The sequence below is a fragment of the Varroa jacobsoni genome, unplaced genomic scaffold (genome assembly GCF_002532875.2).
Source record: "Varroa jacobsoni isolate VJ856 unplaced genomic scaffold, vjacob_1.0 scaffold_1144, whole genome shotgun sequence".
NCBI lineage: Eukaryota > Metazoa > Arthropoda > Arachnida > Mesostigmata > Varroidae > Varroa > Varroa jacobsoni.
In genome coordinates this window covers 52,439-74,872 of record NW_019214046.1, presented here as the reverse complement: position 1 = coordinate 74,872, position 22,434 = coordinate 52,439, and the positions used below count along the sequence as shown (strand labels likewise).

General features: G+C 39.1%; 2 protein-coding genes and 1 long non-coding RNA gene across 7 annotated transcripts; 2 read left to right on the top strand and 1 right to left on the bottom strand.

Annotated features, from left to right (window-relative positions):
* Positions 1 to 82: 82 nt before the first annotated feature.
* On the top strand, positions 83 to 11,149 carry LOC111267075 (uncharacterized). Its single transcript, XR_002684396.2, has 3 exons — positions 83 to 134; positions 365 to 545; positions 11,058 to 11,149. It is a non-coding gene; the product is annotated as an uncharacterized LOC111267075 (long non-coding RNA).
* Positions 1,548 to 19,206, bottom strand: c12.2 (von Willebrand factor A domain-containing protein c12.2). 4 transcript variants are annotated; one of them, XM_022845053.2, is made up of 30 exons: positions 19,035 to 19,206; positions 17,504 to 17,625; positions 16,739 to 16,888; positions 16,209 to 16,450; positions 15,507 to 15,677; positions 15,020 to 15,112; positions 14,684 to 14,914; positions 14,158 to 14,449; positions 13,811 to 13,985; positions 13,513 to 13,608; positions 13,148 to 13,320; positions 12,625 to 12,889; positions 12,013 to 12,203; positions 11,548 to 11,766; positions 11,091 to 11,311; positions 10,666 to 10,852; positions 10,221 to 10,388; positions 9,141 to 9,298; positions 7,922 to 8,051; positions 7,610 to 7,773; positions 7,044 to 7,159; positions 6,575 to 6,801; positions 6,105 to 6,386; positions 5,634 to 5,848; positions 5,136 to 5,263; positions 3,595 to 3,799; positions 3,113 to 3,256; positions 2,761 to 2,910; positions 2,154 to 2,347; positions 1,548 to 1,815 (listed from the first exon to the last, which is right to left on the bottom strand). In XM_022845053.2, exons 3-30 carry the CDS (start codon positions 16,878 to 16,880, stop codon positions 1,713 to 1,715), a joined length of 5,082 nt encoding a protein of 1,693 aa, XP_022700788.1. In that variant the 5' UTR covers positions 16,881 to 16,888; positions 17,504 to 17,625; positions 19,035 to 19,206; the 3' UTR covers positions 1,548 to 1,712. The 4 variants fall into 4 exon arrangements, with proteins under 4 accessions (XP_022700788.1, XP_086827313.1, XP_022700789.1 ...); XM_086971187.1 differs by lacking the exon at positions 19,035 to 19,206 and having other exon boundaries at positions 17,504 to 17,692; XM_022845054.2 differs by lacking the exon at positions 19,035 to 19,206 and having other exon boundaries at positions 14,684 to 14,875; positions 17,504 to 17,692.
* eIF3m (eukaryotic translation initiation factor 3 subunit m) lies at positions 17,793 to 22,357 on the top strand. 2 transcript variants are annotated; one of them, XM_022845057.2, is made up of 5 exons: positions 17,793 to 17,959; positions 19,543 to 19,690; positions 20,544 to 20,738; positions 21,028 to 21,658; positions 22,012 to 22,357. In XM_022845057.2, the coding sequence occupies exons 2-5, from the start codon at positions 19,561 to 19,563 to the stop codon at positions 22,136 to 22,138; spliced, it is 1,083 nt and encodes a 360-aa protein (XP_022700792.1). In that variant the 5' UTR covers positions 17,793 to 17,959; positions 19,543 to 19,560; the 3' UTR covers positions 22,139 to 22,357. The 2 variants fall into 2 exon arrangements, with proteins under 2 accessions (XP_022700792.1, XP_022700791.1); XM_022845056.2 differs by lacking the exon at positions 17,793 to 17,959 and having other exon boundaries at positions 19,354 to 19,690.
* The last annotated feature ends 77 nt before the right edge of the window (positions 22,358 to 22,434 follow it).

Here is a 22,434-nt window from a genome sequence, read left to right as displayed (position 1 = left end):
CATTTAAAGCATTTGACGTATTATCCAGTTATATGTACAGAAAAACAGTGCACATCACATCAATAAACGGTACAAACAACAACAGTAGAGCGTTACCTAAAGACACCGACAACATCATGGTCATACGGGACCTGGTAAATGTGTACTTTAGAGTAACAGTTTTTACAATGTTTCCATCATCGAGATTGATATCGCTTAACCCTACCACTGACGAAGACCGAAATTAGATCATTTATTTTTTAATTGATTTAAAATGTCCAGTTAATCCAGCAGACGTGCGAAGCTCAATTTAGCCTAGCTCCATTGCCAGACATTTTCCATTTATGTGTACACACACGTTTGACCTTGACGTGTCTGAATAAAGAGTTACAGGTCCAGAAGGTGATATTTACGGTGAATATGCGCGCTACAAGAACAGAATAGAAGAATTATACTTTTCATATTCTGCTATGGTTCGTGATCAACTTACAATCTACCGGAAATGCGCGGATATAGTGGCTAGAACGTCTGACAAAGATAGCGGCATCACGGAGTAGGGTACAGCGGTAATCAGTGTTCTATTAAATATTACTATAGAGTGAATTTTCAACAGGTAAACGAAGATCTCTCTTTAAAGTTTATTTCTAATCGAGTCGTACAAAAAACTGTGACACAACTAAGTAATTACCTAGCGTAACAATCAACTTTGTAAATCGAATCGATAGCTTAACCCTAATTAGTTAGCGATTAATAAAAAATAAAGCAACTTTTAAAAAGGAACGTTTTACCAATCGATAGAATCAGTTATGCAATAAGTTGAAACCAATGATCTCGTTTATTCTGCTTTTGAAGAGCGAATTATTTGTTTTTTCTTCTTTTTTTTTTTTTGTTCAGGCCTTGATCAGCAAGCCATATAAAAATATTGAGGCCTATTTCAAAGAGTTGTAAAGAGGCGAAACAAAAGTTATAGCACAGACATGGAAATAAGGGTCGCGTTTGCATTATATACCTATGTATGTGTTAGATGTTAATACCCGTTGCTACCCATCGTTCGACAGGTCCGCTCAATGAAATGCGAGTCGTACAGAGTACACGAGCAACTTCACTATGCCCTACTAAATACGATTACGCGGGAGCAACATCGGCTTCCCAATTTGTTAGCTCAATAAGGCATTCTCAAGGTTTCCCAACTGCTGTTGCAAACTAGGCAGAGTTCGTAACCTAGGTTCGTTCACAGCCTTTCTGCAATATAATGAAGCGACATTTAACTTCCGGGGCAATTTACTGCCCTTTTTTTGCCTAAGCATTAAACTTTTACGCGCTCGAAATTCGTAATGTGTTTTTATCAAAAACAAAAACGGGAATTCGCTCTAAGATGAAACAGAGGCAACATTTACCTCCATTACCCACTACAACAACACGTACATATAGCACAAGAAGAAACACTGGCGTATGAGATTAGGGACGTTTAACGGGTTGGAAGTAAATGCTACAAACTAATGGGAAATTTCTAGTGACGACATTGACAGCCTCATCAAGGATACTAATGCAGTTAACATTCATAAATCTCCATCGAGTTCATAACGATTCATTTTTATTTTTTCCCATTCGTTGCTCCGAACACTACTTGTACTTCTGTTAAAACGTTCCTTGCGTTTTACATAAAGATAATTTCCCATATGTTTACATGAAGTATATGGAATAGGAATGTAAAGCGGTTCATGCTAACACGATTACGAGATGAGCTTTGCTGTAAAAATTTGTTTGATGATCTGCGGCAGCTCCCTTGTTTCCATACAAATAAATCCATGGCCGGGTGGTAGCTCTCTTTTCAGTCTGCAAACAAGACAATACATTTAACAGATGCAGTGAAAATGAATACAAATCGTTAAGCTCACAAGAGTAGCACTGGCACTAGCATCAATTAATATTACTAGTGCCAGTAAAAAAGAACCGGAATCATATAGAAATTTCTATACCTTTTTTTCCGACCAAAAAAAAAAGCAGAACAAAAGGAAAACGATACAACAGTAACACTTAATAAGTGCGTATTCATCTCATTGTCGCTTCATTTAATGAAATAACTAATAGGTACCGCACCAGGCCATTTACTGGATTAAGCAGTGATCTATAGTTTTATTAGATATGGCCTGCTTTGAACGAGTGTCACTTACGCGTGAGCCTGGGCACCGAGAGACCCTATAAGAACGGCATAGACTTGAACAAGCGGTTGACGTGCCGTCATTGCCTTTGCCAATAGCCGGGCAGAAATCCCGTAACGCTCGAGGTTAGCATCACTAAGCAGAATCACGCAGTTCTCATCGAAGTCGTCACAGTTACTCATCTCGGCGACAGCTTGCTGCACTGCCTATTAATTAATATATAAACGATACTGTGAATGAGTCTTTTAGTCTTATTTGCTTTATTACTTCTTTCCTGCCTACCTTAATGATAACTGCAGCCGCCGCGAGAGATTGCTACAACCTCAACTATCGGCTATTCAAATAAAACGGGACACGTTACCCCGGACATTAACTCCGATCTAAGTAGACCTGAAGCAAAAACAACTAACCGATCGAACAAGGGTTGTATAAAAAGTCAATTATTCGTATAGCGCTAATTTTGACATTGATTTGTCATAAATGTTGTAATATCGTGTGCACGTGGCCATATATACTGAGGCCCACTATGTTCTGTGTGTAAAAAAGATTGAGGTCACATTTACACAACCGTGAATCTATAATGAGCCACATTGTTCTATGTTAAGGCCGTAAATAATACCTGCAACGTGAAATCGCCCGAGAGACAATACTGGGCGTGCACGTACATCTTTTTTAGAACCTCGAGTCGTCCACGTTCGTCTGCTGGCGGCTCACCGCTTTTTACCAGCGGAATATTAGACGCTTCACCGCTGTGTCCACGAATCTCGTACTGGACAAACAATTTTTCAAAGGAATGCATGTCGTAGGATAAAGTAAAAAAAAAGGAAACAGTCATGGCATCACTATGCAGCTATCTGCCTTTATTAATGTCCGTTATTGCTAGAGGTTTAATTTACTGCAAGGACATTTGTAACAGTTACGATGCCTATGTAGTTTGGCTATAAATTGTGTAGAACGCTAAAAATGCCAACCTGTATCTTATGTTGAAATCCATGAAGAGCATCCATAAGCAGGATTACGGCCTCCATTTCTCGCTGCAGTCGTCCATCGTAGCCATTAAAACGATACATTGATCCGCTAACGTCGACAAGCAGACTTAACCGTTTCGGCTTTTCCTATTATAAAGTATTATCTATTCGTATCTAAGTGCTAAAGACAGATTTGTTGTGTAATCATAGATATCCATACAACATCATAGAAGGCACATATCGTACAGTTACGCCCGAATTGCAATGAGAAGTCGTTGTAGGACTTGCCCTACCAACGTACCAGCGCATTCTCCTTCTGGAATCATTACATCTATATAACTTGTCAATAGATTTATTAATGATGATCATTATTGTAGATATATCGACGAAACAACGGTAAATCACCTGAGTGTCTTTGCCAGCGTCAGAAAGTTAGCGTTATAACAAAGTTCGTTTTGCTACAGAAAAGCTATTTTCTACCTTACCTGTATCCCTCGGCTAAAATCTTGAGGCGACATTCGGCGTTTGAAAACATTGTTTTCGCCCGCAGCAGCTTCGACAAGTTTGACTTCATCGATGTCACCCTCACTGCGATGGCGTACCCATTCGCGTTCGCGTCGTTTACCCTCGAGACCTTCAAGAATAACGCGTAAAGTCTGTGACGATGTCTTCACCGATTCCAAATAGTCTCTAAAGTAACAACATTGGAAACGGTAGAGTTTAGTTTTGCATTCACTTGATTTGGCTTATAAAGTCAAGTGAACTCAGAAGAGCGAGTTTACCCGCGTAATTATACAATTATGCAACACTCCACCGGTGGGTTCCGATGGCTGCTATGTGTATCGGACAAAATCTTCGCGTAAATTTTTCCTAACAGTAATGCTCTATGAAGAACTAATAGAAACTATTTAAAATCCTAAATGTGCTTTTGAAACAAATAAAGCACCTGAAATTTAAAAAAAATAGTTGTTTAATAGATTTTTTCTTACAATGATTTGCTGTTAAACGTGTCAAAGCTTAATTTCACCTTGCACGAGAGCGCTATCTTGTAACGGTACGACATTTTACGATACTTATTTTTGCGATAGAGACGCGCTTAATTTTTTACAAATTACAAACAAATGTTAACACGCCGGCTTTTAGCAGGCGGGTTGTAACAAACCATTAAAGATCAGAAATTTCAAACGGTTTACGAATATCAGCTTCATCTATCTTGAAGCTGCAGTGGTAAAGACAGTTTACCGCATTGGCCCTCTATACAGTAAAGGTTATAATATTAGTACATCGTTCAATAATCTTCGGAAAGGAAAATTTCGAATTCCAAAAATGAATCTCGTTAAAGACTTCTGCAAAAGTAAATAACGAAGATCTGAGAGCTCTAATAGAAATTAACCCATCTTAAAGTGCACAAATATTAGCACTCAGGTAAAAATAGAAGACCTGTTCAAACTAATGACATAAAAAATATTAGACAAATGGATACTTTGTGATTTGAACAAAAATCAAACGCAGTTGTGGAGATACTTCGTCTTACTCTCACGTTATAATGGAGCCCCATGTTCGCGTCGAAATCTGGCCTCCGAGAAAGAATGTGTCTTTCACAATTATCTCAGATTGTTACATAAATAGATCAGTGTAACTAAGTTGGCGGAGCATCATCCCAATCCGACCAACCAGCTGCAAAGGTTTATGTCTCTTTGATAATCTAATACGCGTGAGTTTAACTACAGTTTCATGAGTTTTGATCCGATGATTGCGGCTGAAATGTACTATCAACAAATCGAGGAGGAATAATAAAAAATTTAATTTCAACGTGTTGTCGAAATTTCTTTTCGTTGACCCTCGTAGCAACGGAGTGGGTAAATTATCACACAAATGGCAAAAGACCATCGAAAATAATAGTGCATATTTTGGCTGATATAGGAAATATAGGAACTAAGTTTTTGACAAAAAAAAAAACTGAAACATCTACTGTGTCATATTTCTTATTGAACAACTAAATATGAAGTAAGCCAAATTAATTTACCGGTAAACATTGTGCTCGGAGTCAGACATGTTTATCTCCTTTAGCCTGCGCTCCAGCGCTTCTCGAGCTATTTGTTTTGCCTGCTCCTTGATATGGCGAGGCACCGTCCCTTTGATCTCATCCGAAACCTTGCAATTCGAAACAGTAATCCATTAGGCGTTAGAAAACACTGACCATTACATACACGGAACCCTTCTGATGGCAAGGATAACTTGCGCCTTACATCACGACTCAAAGGCCAGTGCTCAAGGGGCCTCGCATGAGAACTCAAAGGGCCCTATTATGTCTCTGTCCAACTACCCACTATAAAAAGATTTTTCGTTTTATAAGGTTAGCTTGAATTGGACTGGAATTTTCTTCTATTTTATCATTAGACTAGTTCGCTGGTAGGAACCGCAATATAATTAGAATCACGTCTATTTGGCAATCGTTTACAACAGAAACTTTTTTTGCAAGATGCGCTTCTTTTTAAGCGAACAGAAAACCATAGGGACGTACTTGATGGACGTCGAAGCCCTTATCGAGGCGGTAAGGACCGCCGACTCCACCAAGACCAGCTGTGTCTGACCCTCCAGTGCCGCCGGCCCATGTGTTGCCCCCATGATGTTCTTCGTTGTCCGTTCTGCCATGCTTGGGTCCTTTCGGTTCGTGGCGAGGATTTGAACCCAGCGTTCTCTGCCAGTCCTCGAGTTCACGTCCAAGCTCAGCGGTTGCTATTTCGTGAATGCACGAAATATATTAGTGAGTGTAACATCGTAGATTTAACGACCTGATTTTTCTGAATTTACATATTATTTTAGTTCTTTCTATTTAGTTTATTTTTCAACAATTTACTCTCCTTTTGAGAAAATCCAACACAATGTCATTGAAAAAACCGCAACTTAATATACTGTGTAAAAAAAAAGCCACTTCTCCGCTTTCCGGTATTGGCGACCCATACATTCAGGAAACTCTATTCCGATATCTAACCGAGTGTATACGTGTTAAGATGCCAGCCTTGTCGAGTCTGTTCGAGGCTGTACAGTCGTCCTGGGATGGTATCGCATGCCCTCAAAAAGCTATTCTTCTGATTCAGTGGCAAGCGAGACACTCTGTTCGCTTGCAGTTTGATGTATTCGAGACCATAAGGGGGCCCACTCATGGTGGCCGCGGTCATTCCGGCACCCAGAGCCACTGCCTCCTCACAAGACTCGAACTTCGGTCTATATACGGCTGACAATGTCGCTTGGTCATCTGATAGTCTCACTTGACCTAACGAAAACACGCAAAACAACAGACAATGACGAGATGCGCTCACATTCGTACTGCGCATACATGTTACATAGGATTATCATCATACAACATTTAGCCTATCTCCTTGTAACCATAAAAAGTGAGGAAAATGTACGTAATAATACGCTAAATAAACGAAGGAAAGGCTAAAGGGGCCCATCGCTTACCAATAATGTGAAGGTCAGAATTAAAGATGTCATGGTCGAGGAACTTCAGTCCATTTGGTAGACTGGCGAAGCTCACGCGGTTTTTCTCGAGGTCGTAAAGCAGACTCTTATTAAGTAAAATAAGTTGATCAGAGCCGAATGGCACAGCACAACTCACGCTTTCGTTTAGCGTTAGCGACCAATAAAAACTCATTGGATATTTGAGCGGCATTACGACCACTTCATTTCTAAAGACAAAGTAAACCGCAGCAAAAATAACGAAATACGGCTCGGCATTTTAACGGGCGTCTTCGTGCATGGTTTAAATTGTGCGAGTAAAACGTGACCCAAGCTATTTTTTTCAAACAACAGTCCATTGCATACGAGTATATAATTACATTTTGGACCCTACGGGTTGTTTTGGCAATAACATTCTGCAAACGCACTCTAGATCATAAAAAAGCAACGTGAGCATGCGATCTGTACTTACGGTTTGGTTTTAATAATGAGTCGGTTAAAACCTCGGTGTAGGATCTTGCCAGACGGAACATTTGATAAGTTGATCACATTTTGACTCAAGTTTGTCATGTATAAGTTTTCCTGCGACTGAAAATGGCGAGGAAAATTAACAACGTCGTTAGTAATTGCTAATAGTTACCAATTCCCAATGCATAAAACGTATGCAAAAAATGCAATCTAAACATGGCTATTTTTGCCTATAAACTTTTTCCAAATCGTATAAGCCAGTGTGCAAGCGGAATAAATACTAGTAGTTCAGCGGCCGATAAATATTTCATATTTATCGAATTACATAAAATATCTCAGCCAACTAACATGGTCTAATAGAGAAGTTCAGCCATTTCTTCAAAATGCTAACGGTCAAAAGCTAGCAATTACCTATTATTTGTCTACTATTTCTTTATTAATATTGCATTCAAGTTATAATCTCTATAGAAATTATGCGCGCCCTAGCACAATGGGATTCCTACCAGGGACTCTTTCCCCTTAAATAATAATTTACCCTAGTACAATAATACTGAAAAATATTCAACCTACCTGATCCAAAAGAGCGAATTTTCCCGGATCGGGGTCTCGCAGTCCAAAAGCAAGAAGCTCTTTAGAGGCAAGTGGTATGCTCTTCACATTCCACACGCGGGATTTCAAATCTAACGTACCCACAATGGGCTGACCCTCAAAACTTATAACGTGAGGCGTTCCCCCTGCAAGAACCGTACGTGCATATGAAAACAGCACGAACTTAAGGCAATACATATTGTTAAAAGTTTGTAGGTATATTCTCAAGTATGGTGAAGTAATTACGCTTGGTTTGCAATGTATGAAATCGACACGGAGACTTTGAATACGAACCCGAGATGAGAAGCTCTTTAATTCGGGAAAATGGCACTCGAAACTGTTGACTGAGTTCTGTGAAGCGATCAAGTCGTGGAAAAGATGAAGTCATTTGAATCCGTGAGCCCTGCTTCAGAAACAACTGATCCTGTAATTCAATTCAAATATGAATTAAGTGAAACAAGTTCTCTTCATATTGAAATCGTCTTTTGTACCTGATGTCTGTCTTAATTTAGTGTTTCAGGTAGCCGATGAACATATTCAAGCTAAAGAAAAATCTATAAAAAGGTTTTAGAAAATCGGAACTTGTATTTCTTTACGGTCGTATATTCCGAACTGGTGATTGACGAAACAATATCAAAGCTAATAAAAATGTTTATCCGTTGATTTAAAGTGTAAGTCTTAACAGGGCGGTAGAGGACGAAACACACTGTCCAAAAAGTTACAAGACTTGACTTGACTTTCTGGGCTTGTATCGGCCCTTGATTGACATCCCAACGACGTTCGCAATTCAAGCCTGACTCTAACTTAGTTTAAAAATGAGTCGTAAACATAGTCAACATGTGGGCTGAGACCACTGTGCTAATTATCTTAATATTATTTCATTAACGTCTGCACAATACCGTTCTCGTGATAGTGCAACGGGTAACGCATTTGCCTGCTAAACTCAGGGACATTTAGTGATCTAGGTTAATAATATATATATATATATATATATATATAGATATATATATAATAAGAAGACGCCTTATGTTGTGTCATTTAAAGTAGTACCTAACGGTTTAATACCGGACGTAAAACAAAAATGAAAGAAATAAATAATAGCTGCGCAAGAGAGCCTCCCACGGCATATGCCGCACCTCTTACTCAATCTAGCATTTAATTTTGTTATTTCGAAAAATTTGCAATACAGGATGCCTGTTGACCAAACCCATGGTAAAAAGCAGACCAACGGTTATGAACAAGGAAAGGTAAAGTAAGCTGAAAAAATACATTTAAAATCGCGATGCGGCAATCCAACAAAAAATCAAATTCCTTTTTTTGTTCTCGCTGAAGATCTTATCGATCAGTTTTGGTTACGTCGAGATCTTTCTTCTATTATTTTCAAACAGAGTAGTCACTTACATGGAAACTAAAAATCTTGTCAAAATCCCACTTCAATAGCGCTCACTATTAGGTAATCAATAGAAAAAATATACTGAAAATATTATTGCCCGCCATGGTCGTCTACACTTACAACAAACTTTATAGGTTTTTTATTAATATCGTCGGTCCTGTTCCAGCTAATATTGAAGCTGGTAACATTTATCCATGGGCCTAGTTCATGGGTTTCGGCTAGGAAGATGTTGGATGCGTCCGTATCGAATGGAATGCCGTACTTCCGAATAATAGTCCCTACAACATAAGCACAGAAAGAACATAACGTACACCTTTACTTAGCTAAATGAAAACACTTCATTAATTCGTATAGGGAACCATTCGCATTTATTTAGAATTTAAAGTGATACGCAAACATTACAGCCTAATAAACCGTTATACTCGCTAAGGTAGTTCCTCTAACGATATATGTATATATAAAAAGGCACTAGGCATATCTACATATGGATTTATCAATGGTATTTGAGCAAATTGTAACTATAAATATTAAGTCAGGTATTACTTTCTTCTGAGAAATCATTAAACATCAAAATAGGCAAGGTTTCAGGTGAGTCTTTACAAATACGGTGAACTTTCACACAATCCGAAATCGTTTTCTACATTTCTGTTTCTTTATTATAAAAGTGTACACTAGACGTAGAAGCGTTCTTAATTTCTATTATGCCTTCTGGAATATCGATATGAAAATTTCATAATTGCACCTATGAGTCATAAAACTAACCCATCTCGTAGGGCTTTGTTCTTACAAAACATTTTGAATTATTTGCAATTTCTAGGTCTCATCGTTTTCATGGCAAATATGCCTTCTAGTATACCTTTGCCGGCATCGATCGCTCTCTATGATTATCTACCTTAACCTCACACCTGTACGGCAGTCTTCGCAGTCACGTCATTAATAGTATAGAGTAACTTGTGCCAGAACAATGGAAACTTTTGTTTGAAAGTCATATTGTTCCGAGACAAGGAGATTACGTTTAAGGTTCCCTGTTGTCGAAGTGAGGAATGTGTTACAGGGCAAAGGCCATTGAAATAGAATCAGCTAGCTTTTTTGCGCCTCCGAATGTTTTTCTTTCATGTTATGTTTGATGATGTTTGATGTTTTGATGTTAAACGGCATTCCTTGCGTGTAAGGATCAGCGGTGCCGATGCATAACCTCACCGATGAGTTTTCTTGCGTTTGGTTCGTACGAATCGAAATCGAGGACGTTTGCTAGAGCCTGCAGGGCTCCATCGGCCGGAAATGCAGACAGGTGGCGGGCGACGTTTACTAACTCTCGTGTGGAGAACGGGTATTTAATCTGTCCAGAATCGTAGAGCTCGCGAAGATCTGCAACGGTACAGAGAACGAAAAAAGAGTTCGTCCAACTATTGAGAGCAGCTTTTGCTCCAATGTTACACGTAATAATATACTTACATATAATAGTAATGGACTTTTCAATAAACGGTTACAGTGATTTTTAGTACATTCGAAGGCATCAAAAACTAACCCTGCTCGTACGACATACTATGAAAAAATAGATAACTAATAATGTATGGCGAGCTCACAGGTATCAACCTGTTTAGCGTAATTTGTACCCGTGTATCATAACAATTAGTAAACTAACCTGCAAATAGATCGACAAGCTGAATGCGTTGCTCGGCTGAAAGATTCGGCGCATAATTAGCTAGAAGAGCTCGTTCGGAAGGGGCATCAGGCGCGTCGATAGAATGTACAGCCATTGCGTCTCCTATTAATGGGAAGAAGTCGTGTCCCATGAATGGAAAGCCCGGCCGATTTGCCAAGACAATTGCCTAAATATATCACAAAGTTTTTATTTTGTTGTCATACCTTCGACATTAGCAGCAGTTTCCTAGCAATTTGTTTCACTTTCTATTGGTTGTATATGTTGATATGTCAATCAGCGTCATACCCAGTTTTGTATAGACAAATGTCAAATGAGCTAGTGATCCAGCTAGCTTGACCTAATCATACTGTTCTTTGGTTTATGCCTTACAGTTCTATGCATAGCAAGCCTAAATTGGATTTCACCTGAAAGTTTGGGTGCATAGCAATCTCCTGCGGCCCAGCGAGCTCCTTGGGTTTAGAGACGATTCGTCGCCCGTCCAAGATCTGCATTTCACCTCGGGCCAAAAGAGAATGCAGCATGCGCACCACTTGAACGGGGGCTTTGTCCGCCTCGTCAATCACGGCAACGTGGCCCTCAACTAAAGCCTTCAATAATGGAGAATCCTGATATACAACGCTACCGTCTAGAAAACCGAGAAAAATATGCAGAAACACTCAAATTCGATACAGCGAATGATAAACCCTTGCATCGCAGCAAGAAGTTGAAGGTGACCATTTAACAAGAAACGCTCAGAATTACGTAGACAAATAAGCGGAGCGATTTCATTTTCATCTCTTAGTATCTCGTGTTAGGCTACTGGACTTGATGAATGTAAGACAGACCATTCCGTTTAGAAGAACGATTAAAACTAAAGCTTACCAATGAGCTGTGGTTGGACGGACAATGACGCAATGGTAGAATCCCTATGAAGCTGCATATATTCGCGTGGACGATTGCACATAGCTAAAAGGTGATCGATAATCTTGTTCTTACCAACACCCTGATTGCCAACAAGTAGTAAATGCTCCCCAAGGACCAAATCCTGTGCGATGCGGTAAAGCTGCTGCAATTGTCGAGGATTTTTATAGTAAAGAGTACCTGGAAATTTCCAAATAAATCTTCATTAGTTTTTTTGGAAAAGACAACCCCATCTATATCTCGCTTCATTATATACGGGAAACGAATAAGCAAATGATAGTGTTTAATAAAATTATATTACGGATCAATTTGTTATTTGCCTCGAGCAAATAACCTCACACTTTGCACGCATAATGCATTTGTGATTATAACATAATATATTGCTGCAAGAACAGAGCCTATTTTAAGGGCGTTTGTGGAACTAACTGGGTATTTTAGCGGGAGCTTTCTGCTCGAGACTTCTGGGTATCACAACGTCGCCAATGGTCACCGTAGTTCTGTCAACCTTTATGTCAAGGTTGTTAGTGTCCAACGTCTTAGTTTTATTGTGAGAATTTTCAATTCCACATGCGCTTAGGCTCTCGTCAAACGCCATCTTTGTCAGTTGAGGAGCAAATCTAGATTTAGGAGAAGTATAACAAAAAAAGGCGTAGGTTACGATTTAAATTCGAAAGGGTTTTCATGTTTACTTGCGTCTGCAGTTTCATCTTAGATCAGTTTTGATGCTAAACGGACAACATGACGGGAGTGAACACGCTTACATGGCCTTTTGTAATTTACAAGAAATGTTTCTGAATGCTAATCGAAATCAAATGATACGCACATTACCGAAAACGAGTTCAACAAGGCACATTTATTCGTGTGCAAGAATGGCATCAATTAAAAAGCAGGCAGCCATAACGAGAGGTGAGATAAAACATAAAATACTATTGACTGTCCCCTGCAATATTAAAAATCGAACAAGTATTTCTGTAACCAAACTTATCCTAAAGTTATTCAAATTTCAAGCCAAAAATTCGAAGTCTATTAAAGACTTACTTGATAAGCATAGCTTCAGTCAACAATTCGTACAACGAATTAGTAGGATATGCTGATAGTTTACGACAGATCCGGATTAGCTGACGCGTGCTAAGACAATCCGACAATGAGCGAAGGCTTGCATCTGTTGAACTTCGGAGAGCCGTAACCGCCTTGAGCAATTCCGATGGTGGCTCATTACCAACTAGAGCAGATATCACGCTGGCCATTTCCTCAGCGGGACACGTTGGTACATAGAGAGTCATGAACATACTGCTTACTTCGGCTGATGGTCCATTCAGTGAGAATATAGGGTTATTGTTGACATAGAACAAACAGTAATTATGGGTCAACCAATTATTTAATCGACTCAATTCATTAAAGGTTTTGGCGTGGACTCTGGTGCATATGTAGCTGCTATGGGCTAGGAGGCTTTTGAAGGTAGATGTACCTGCACACAAAGCTGAATCTAAAGAAGCTTACTTAAGACTACCTTTTTACTTCGGTTGGGTCGTAGCTATGTATAAACAGAAGAACTACTTACATGTCAGCCAGGTTCTGTCTAATGAATCCGCTTTAGGAGGCTCTGCCAGAGCGATTATTTTGAACTTGGGATGGACCGGACGAGCGTTTCCTGTGGCGCCTATCGCTTCCCAGCGATCATGGCGCAATAACTTTGTACCGTCAGATAGCCAGAGCTCGCGTTCAAAGATCAGACTGAAATTTAACCGGTCCTTTAGAAAAGACATCACGATGAATACCTAGTATCCCTGGCAGCGATAGCAACATTTAAATATTATTTATATTCAAATCTATTGATTCATTACGAAGTATAAAGTCTCAATAAACAGAGCAAAAGTAACGCTAATAAACTAGCCGATCATAAGGTCTCTCGACAGAACAACTTACCATTGAAGGGAGCTCAGTACCGTTGGATCAAGCACATCGATACCATCCAAAATGAGACAATTGCCTTCTAGGGCAGCACTAACGATCGGTGAGTCCCTGAAATGTATCCGAACAAACTAAGCAAATTGACTGAAGTCGATGGTAACTTCGTTTCACAAAGCTGCATTTCTTAGCGAGCCACAGAAGGAAGCAACAACTAAACAACGTTGGCATTATCGCAGAGAGAACTTGTGTATGATATAGCCCACAACGAATAAGAGGTACATGTATCTTTGAACATAGTTTGCGTGCGACATACCTCCAAATCGTCGTGCCATCCTCAAGCCGTCGGCTCTGAAGGAGTTCTCTTCCACTCATATCTTTGTACAGACCAACTCGTTGAACTGATTTAGGCTTGTATCCTAGGCGTTCCGCTACGAATCGTGCCAAAGTATTTTTACCGCTACCTCGCGGTCCAATAACACAGACGTCGCCTGTAATCAATTTTGGACAGTATTAAAACGAATTCCTTACCTACAATTTCTTCACAACGCTTGTACGCTTATGCAAGTGTGTTACGTTTAGAATCCATATCCAATAACAAGAGATATTTTCGATTAAACAAAACATAACTTTCAATCAACTTGAAAATCATATAAAGCTAACCGATAGAAAGCACTTTTAAAAGTGTGTCTGCGGCGTACGTAAACGATGGAGTTAACACTAAACGGGGTGTGGAATCGCTATGCTTTCTAGACAGAGCAATTTGTGTATCCGCTATCGCAAAACAAGACATTTCCGAAGCCTTTCCAGCGATTACTGAACGGGACCCTCGCCGTTTCGTTATGGAACGATCCTCTTTAGTTACGATGTCGGCGATAGACTTTCGCGCCTCGTCACTCAAATGAAACGAAGGGTAGACGATGTCAAGGGCCTCTGAAAGGGAAAACTTCAGTTCCTAAAACAACAACAACAACAACAAGCGAGATAACAATTAACAGGCAAAATGATATTTTATCCTAATAATAGTTCGTAAATTTCTAAACCATATGTTTATTTCACTTATCGTAGATTATGATATCCCCGATAATCAATGCAAATATAACAAAAGCAAGGATCAAAACAGTCTTGGGGGATCTATTTAAAGCTAACCAGAATAAACTTGGTGTTTAGGTATGTTTTATTTACGTACCATGAGCTTGACCATCCGCTGACAAGAATCGTATGAGAAGAAAGGTAAACCGAGTTCTTGTAACTGCGGCGTATTGATCGTATAAACGATATTGAGCAACGGTTTGAGTTGTTGACTGGTATTGCTGGAGGGAGCCAGAGCTCCGAGCTCAGTAGACGCGTCGTCGAAGTCTGGAAACTTGAGAGCTTTACACTGGAAACGTGACCGAAAGGGAGGATCCAGTGTATTTCCCTATTAATCAAAACCACCAAATGTGACATTATTATCAAATGTGTTGTGAATAGTGTCAATCCTGTCTGACTGAAGAACAGTCTAAAGTGTAAGAAAATTGCTAACCTTAAATGGAGGGACTGGTAGACCAAGGGCAACAACCCGAAAATCTTCATGAACCCGTCGCATACCCCAATCCAATAATTTTTCTAAGCCAACCTGGTGACACGATGCAGACAAAAAATTGCTTACTTGAGTTCCATATCTTGGCAGTCTCGAGTTTGTGTAAAATTACATACTGTAGCCTATCTATAGTTCGGATGCAAATAAGCTACGCTTATTTGCGCATGCTCTCATAGAAATTTATCTTCAAAACAAGTGTCATTGATTGACTAGCAACTTGTATTTATTTATCAAAAATGATAAGATATGCACAAAGGAGATTTCTTTCGGCACCTTCTCAAGACAGTTGAATGTTACAAAATTAAATACAAGGTCTAGTTATGTTTCATCGATACCGCTTTCACGATTTGCAAATCACAGAGCCTGATAAACTTTTTTTTTATGGACAGTTAGACAAACGAACGTGTGTGGTTATCTGTGTGCTTCATACCTCACTGGCAAGAGCATCAAATTTGTCGGAACGTAAAAGAAAGCCACCATCATCAAGGTGCATTTCACGATTCTCAAGAAGATTATTTATAAGCGGGAGCAGATTTCGTTCTGCCCGTTCGACGCCATCAAGAACAAGAACGCGACCTTTCGTGGCTGCTCGAACAGCCGCCTGCAAGAAAAACATGTTTGTTGATGTCGAAGTCTTCAAGACTGATTTTCCATTCACAAGTAAAATTTGTGAAACAAATAATATAGTGGGATGCGATGTAACTTTTTATCTACCTTTTTCAAGTTAATGCTATGGACCACATCCATTTTGGAACTCCGGAAGAGAAAATTACTTCACAAAACTCTACATCAGCAATTTGAGATTAATCCGTGTATTTTTTTTGTATTCTATAAACTTCCGCTTTTAGCAAATTGACCACCATCCATAAAGTACATTATCCCTAATTATCTTCCCTATTACTTCAGTTTGTACCAATAAATTAATCCAGGCCTATTCTTAACATCAGTATATATTTCAACCTTACAAGATAATCGTATAGGATCATTTAGAACGGCCAGATAGCTGTTGTGCACAAGCTTGGTTCTTTTCACAACGATTAACGAACGGTTAAACGTATTTAACCCGCAATTGACTCTCAGCCTCTATTTCCTATGTATAAAATCAGCCCAGATCTGAAGGGTGATATATTACCTGATCTCTCCAGCCAGCCTGGCTACTACTTAGTTCACGGTACTGTTTCAGATCAGAATCTGTAGTGTCCGCACTCAACGCGACGTACTCAGCTTCTCGACCCGTATACTCGAGGTAGGCAAAGACGATACGACGCCTTATGGATCCCGGGGGTCCCAACAGGAATACATCCTGTCCTAAGCTATCCTTTTGAAGCAGCCACCGCAAGATATTCCACGTCCCTTTAGTCTCAACGTCGGAGACTATGTAATACGAACGAAATTTCATCTAATTTAATTTATTTCGACAACTCGTCTAATTGAGAATAATATGCAATGAAAACATAGTTTTCGTTTTAAATGGGTTTTTTTTTTTCTTTAATTATGCCTATTTCTATTATTACCAGAGCAATATTTGTTACTTTATACAGTTGCCAGATCAGTTTTCCATTTTTCAATATCTACGTTCGTTAACATTTAACATCAAGTAAATAAAAAAAAAATGGTTTAGATCGTATTGGTGAATGAATGATTCTCTCTGCCGTCACTTACGATATTTCCTGGGGACATTTTCTCCCACACGAGCCGGCGGCAGCTGGGCAGTAACATCCGCAATGCTAATGGGGCGCCTGTTTGCTGCACTGCACCAGCTACGCCTAACTAATGTCGTAGCTATTCCAAATGGCAACCTCATCTTTTCAGCTGATCCAAAAACGACGTTGGAAAACGAAAGAAAATCGAAGATTTATTACACTTTTTTCATGAATTTTTTTCCAAAGAAAATTACTTTCACAACATGAAATCCATAAAACCAATTTTAATAATATGGATTGCACTTTTTCCTTCTATGAAATAATCAACATGGGTTACAAAGTTCGTTGCATTATCAATTCTGTCGAATCTGTTTTCCAGCTTTACAATACTCACACCCTATATCTGTTTACTCTAGCAAAAGCGCTTACATAACCAGTAGATATATTTATCTTTTATTGGGTTGTCGCGTTCTTATTATGAATCTTTGCGACTACTTTGATATCGTGAACAATAGCAAATAAAATGTCATACTTAGCCGTTTCTGTTTAATATTTTCCTGTCATTAACCAACAAAATTTAAACATCGAATTTATTTTATGTTCATGTTGATTACATTATTTCATTAGATCTATACGATACGTAACATTTCGGGCGAAAGCAACAGTACCCCTAGTATTCCACAAGCTTTAATGCTACCTATTTTTTCTCCCTCCTTCACATACCTCCTTCCTTCCTTCCTTCCTTCCTTTACATAAAGTCGTATTATTTATCAAGGATACTTACGTTTGATCGACGTCAAAATATATGAACACAGCTTATTTGTACCAACTAATTTCAACGCGCGATCACATCCTTGCTTGAAGCACACATAGAGCGCGGTACCAGGAACAGAACTTCGTGTGTTTCTAGCAAAAGGAAATTAAAATAAAGGTTGTCGCGACTGTCAGTTCGATCATGCTACCCAAGGTAACTCCTTACTTACATATTCGAAGGTTACACTCATATGGTTGTTGAGAGTGAGCTGCCCTCCCCTTCGTCTCTGCAGTTATCTGCTGTCTGCTACGAGCTGCGTAAATTATCAAGAGAATGATAGAATGCTGTGATCGGTTCTTTAATCATTATGCATAAAGTTTCAAAGAGAAAATAGTAGCCTCCGAAAGGGGTAATGCTGTGGAAAGTGGATACGAAGATATGTGATGTTTAAGGCAAATCTTTCCAACACGCTACACAGCGGCTGAAGCAAGTTTTAGTTACTTCATAAGGAATGTTATTGATTATCTTTCCTATAAGTGGACATAATTTGTTTTGCAATCGTTAAATAATACAAATAGGTAGTTGCTTGGAGAATGCTTCCCAAAACTGGTGCGTCACCATGAGCTTTTCTTTCGCCATTTATTGGAAGTGCTTATCTAGCATATCGATACTCTAACATAATAGACGAGACCGAAAATAGAAGATAACTCCATGGTATTAAGAAAACACGTTTCCTGCTTCTAGGCAAAATTATATTTAACTACATTTCTCTTGAGTAAAACTCGAGAAAAACGAGAGTTGGCATCGTCGTGCTAAATAAACGCAAAATGCTTACTGAGATTATCCAATGACAATTTCAAGTTCAAATCAAATAATCAGACAATAGATAATTTGAAGCGTTACTCTTTTCTTTCGTTACCTTCACTTAGTAATTTATGACGAGCGCTTTCACGAATAAAAACGATTACGCCTTGTACGCAGACCTCATGCGGGGACTAGCTTCATATCTGTTAATCACGATCTGTTCTCGTTCGAGAGACAATGGTCTGTTAACGTCTTGTGTGGGCCATACTGCTTGGGTCTATAATCTAATTGGTACAAAAGCTCAGCATCGAGTTCTGTGGTCGGTCTTTGTTAAAGTTTTTTTTTAAGTATTATCGCTGCGAATATATTTGATCACCCTGTATTCTATCACTTTAGAACCCTGTTCGGTTTCGGTTGAGCACTTTTGCATTTCATGTTGCCCCTAATCTCGCATCTCGTCATGTTAAGGATATGTACTATTGTTATCTTTTAACTTTGATCATCTACTGTTATTCCGACAATGTTAAAAAAGATCAATTATCTTCCAATATTAGTGTTGGCTTGACGTGAGTTCAGTCGAAAAATGATTTTTTTTATCCAAAAAAAACTTCTGACAGTCATTTCAGCGGTTCACGTAGGTATAAAATGAAGGTCAATTTTTGCTTCAAATTATTCAGGTTTTCGTTCAATATATATTAATACCTTCTGGAAAACACCTCCGGCTTCAGATTTATCTTAGTTATATGTTGTTACTCACATCCTGATACTCCTACGTTTTCGCGCGCAACTTTTGCGTACTGTGTCCGTAAAGTGCGTCCGCCAGCGAGTGTTTTTTCATTCCTAATCACACACGCTCCGCACGCAGAAGATTCACTGTTTTGAATTGGCCGACTAACAAACAGTTAACTACAGTCAATAAAATTCATTGATTCCTAGTCATTCGAACAATCATTCGACCATGGCAGGAGTTCAATCGTGAACTGTGCTTGGGTGATGATTATTAAATGTTCGTGCGTCGTCTGCCCAATGTAAATAATCGGCCATTTTGCATCGATAGAGCAAAACGTGCGCTGGCTTCCAGAAAAAGCCGGTGAAATTTGCCAGATTGGTGACAGCAAATCTACTTTATTCTTATTTCCAACTTAGAGTCGTGTTCGATCGGAAAGCTGCCGCTAATCGGGTGAAATTAGGTTGTGTAGCATCTCAATATCAGCGTGCTCACAATGAGTTTGCCGATGTTTATCCCGCTCACGTTTAATGAGCAGTGCAGTGAGATCCACCAAATGTTCCTCGAGTTCAATGCACCAATCTCAGAGAAGCCGAAAGAACTCAATGCAGAAATCAGCGACTTGCTCGGGGTGTGTGACGTTTGCTTCAAGATGCCTCCGGAGGATGCCGAGTCCGTTCTTAACGGTGAGGGCCCTTCACAGACAAGCTGGAATCCTCCTGCTGGGTGGAGGACATATTAGAGTACTTGCTGTTCCATTCTATACTCCATTATTCCTCATAAGTTTATGTTTTTAGTGATCTAGTGAGGGAAATGTGATTATAAAAATGTTATCCGTCTCTAAATACAAACGTTTCTAGATGTTTTCGTGTAGAGAAGCAATCAGCTTGGGCTCAGCTATCTATAATTATAATAATAATAAGACAGCCATTTATAATTAGGTTTCATCTTACGTATTCATGCGCGGACTTGCTCATCCGGCCTGTCGAAGACCATGAAACATAAGCTTAGGTCTATACGTAGAACCTGACAGGTGGAGGCATTCTGTACTCCTATAATAAGTTTAGTGTATTAGTTAACTTCTTACTTTTAACCCTAGTATCGTGACTTATATGCTGAAGTATGTACAAGATATCCTACTTATCTCAGTGAATCTATTTGCATTTGCCAAAAAGAGACGATAGAGCTGGATGTGGCTGAGTTTTTATGAAACATTGATTTTATGAGGGAGATGGCCTCTCGTTTAGGCGCGAAACACCATGTCGGCTAAATAATCTTCCGGATTTAACACCGAAATTCCAAAGTAATCGAAACCGTTGATGTCGAGTCGAAAGGTTAAATGTTACTGTTTAGTTTATAATGGTTGTTGTTGTTTTTTTCGAATAAACCATCGATCGTGTTTGGATAAACAAAACTGAGACAAGATAGACATTTATTTTAATAGCCCTGCACAAATATATGGGAATTTGTCTTTTCATTTAGATATTTACTACACTTCATATTTGTTTTGTCTTGTTTTGTCCTTCTTTCATGGAACAGGTTTTGTTTCTATTCTCGTCTGCAAAACTGACAATATTGAAGCTGACTACAAGCTCTTTTGTGAGCGCTTGGAGTCCGCAACAGTTCAGCCCTACCTAGGAGTCGCCTTTAACGTTCTATATAACTTTTATGAAGGGCTTGCTGATGACTGCCCTAACCGCGTGGATGTCTTCTGCTCTTTACTCCGGGTTGCCGGTGAGTTCTTTTATTTGACAGATAACCATGTAACTGAGAAAAAGCTGTGTATGTCAGTTTTGGTTATATTCTATTTACATTAGCAATTTTTACTGTGTGAAATCAAGCTCTCCTCCTTTGTGCAACGATTTGTATATAATTCATCAACCAGTAATATATCAAAATCCAAAGAAATATTATTAGTTCCAATTAACTCTGCTTACTCTTGCTCTGCTGATAGCTTGGAATTTGACTAATGTCGAAAACTTTATCTTGTATGATGTATGCTATATGCACTTTGTCCCCTTAGCCAAGGTCGGCTCCGTGCCTGAAGTATTCCAGGATGTATCGGTGACCAAGAAGTGGCTAGAAGAGATTAGGTGTCCTGTCGACAAAGCACGCCAAGTGTATCGTAATATCCATTCGGCTTTGGGCTCTACCAGCGTTTCTGATATGCCACTGCGCGTTATGGTGGAACTGCTATCGACGTATCAGGATCACGACGCTGCGGAGGCAAATCAGGACGCCATCAAATGTATCGCGTTCGCTATCAGCGATCCTAATACCTATCTCATGGACCACTTAATACCACTAAAGCCAATTAAGGCTCTTGAGAACCAGCCAATCAACGAGCTTCTCAAAATCTTTGTCTATGGCAAGCTGTCCGAATATCGGGAATTCTACCGAAAACATAAAGAAGTGGTCGAGCAGCTTGGACTAGATCATGAAAAGAACGTAGAGAAAATGCGCTATTTGACATTCATGTACCTGGCAGAAAAGAATCAGGAGATTTCGTTCGATGACATCAAACGCGAGGTCGAAATCGATGATGTTGAGGGATTCACGATCAACGTCCTTCGTACTAAGCTGGTCACCGCTAAAGTCAACCAACCAAATCAGAAAGTCATTGTTGTCAGTACAATGCATCGAAGCTTCATGAAGTAAGTTATAGTATAAAAAAATATATGAAAAGAAAGATGCCTATAAATGTGTATAGCTTTTGTGAATTAATAAACGGATACAATATCTTGGATGTAGAAGTAAATGGTCATTTGCAAAGTACTTTTTGTCAATAAATTAGATATAACTATTGTATATAATCTCTATAGAGGCGTTTACGCTATTCAGTTTTGTGTAGCCTTGCGTACAAGCGATTTTCTTCATGTTCAAAAAAAAAGTGCTACCAGTTACTTTTTATGTTTTAGTCTTTTGTTTTCCCTCAGATAAGACATCTGTACTAGATGACACCTACATTAATTAGGGTTCATTAATAATGCTACCATGTTGATTGCAGGAATGAATGGGAGCAGCTTCGCGAAATTCTCTCGGGTTGGTACCAGCGATTAGAAAAGGTGGAACAAAGCACGCAGCAGATAGTTCAAGCCCAGCAGCAGATGGCAGCTCAACAAAGCCGGACCTAATGATCGCCGTTGTGAATGTGCACCCATTCCATCACTCTGCGACGGATACCGATAACTAGCCAATGATAGGCAATATCGAGCTCTTGAAGAAAAAGTATCCATAAAAATAATAAAAAAAACAAAACTTTATAATAGTAATAATATTAATAAATGTATAGGTAAACAATGAAATAAAAATCCAACTTGACGCCCCACATTGAGTTGGCATTTGAACAATAAGGTATGATTGTTATTTAGATATATATGTTAGAAAATACTTTTTAAATAGTTCGTTTAGTTCTTTTAATCGGAGTATA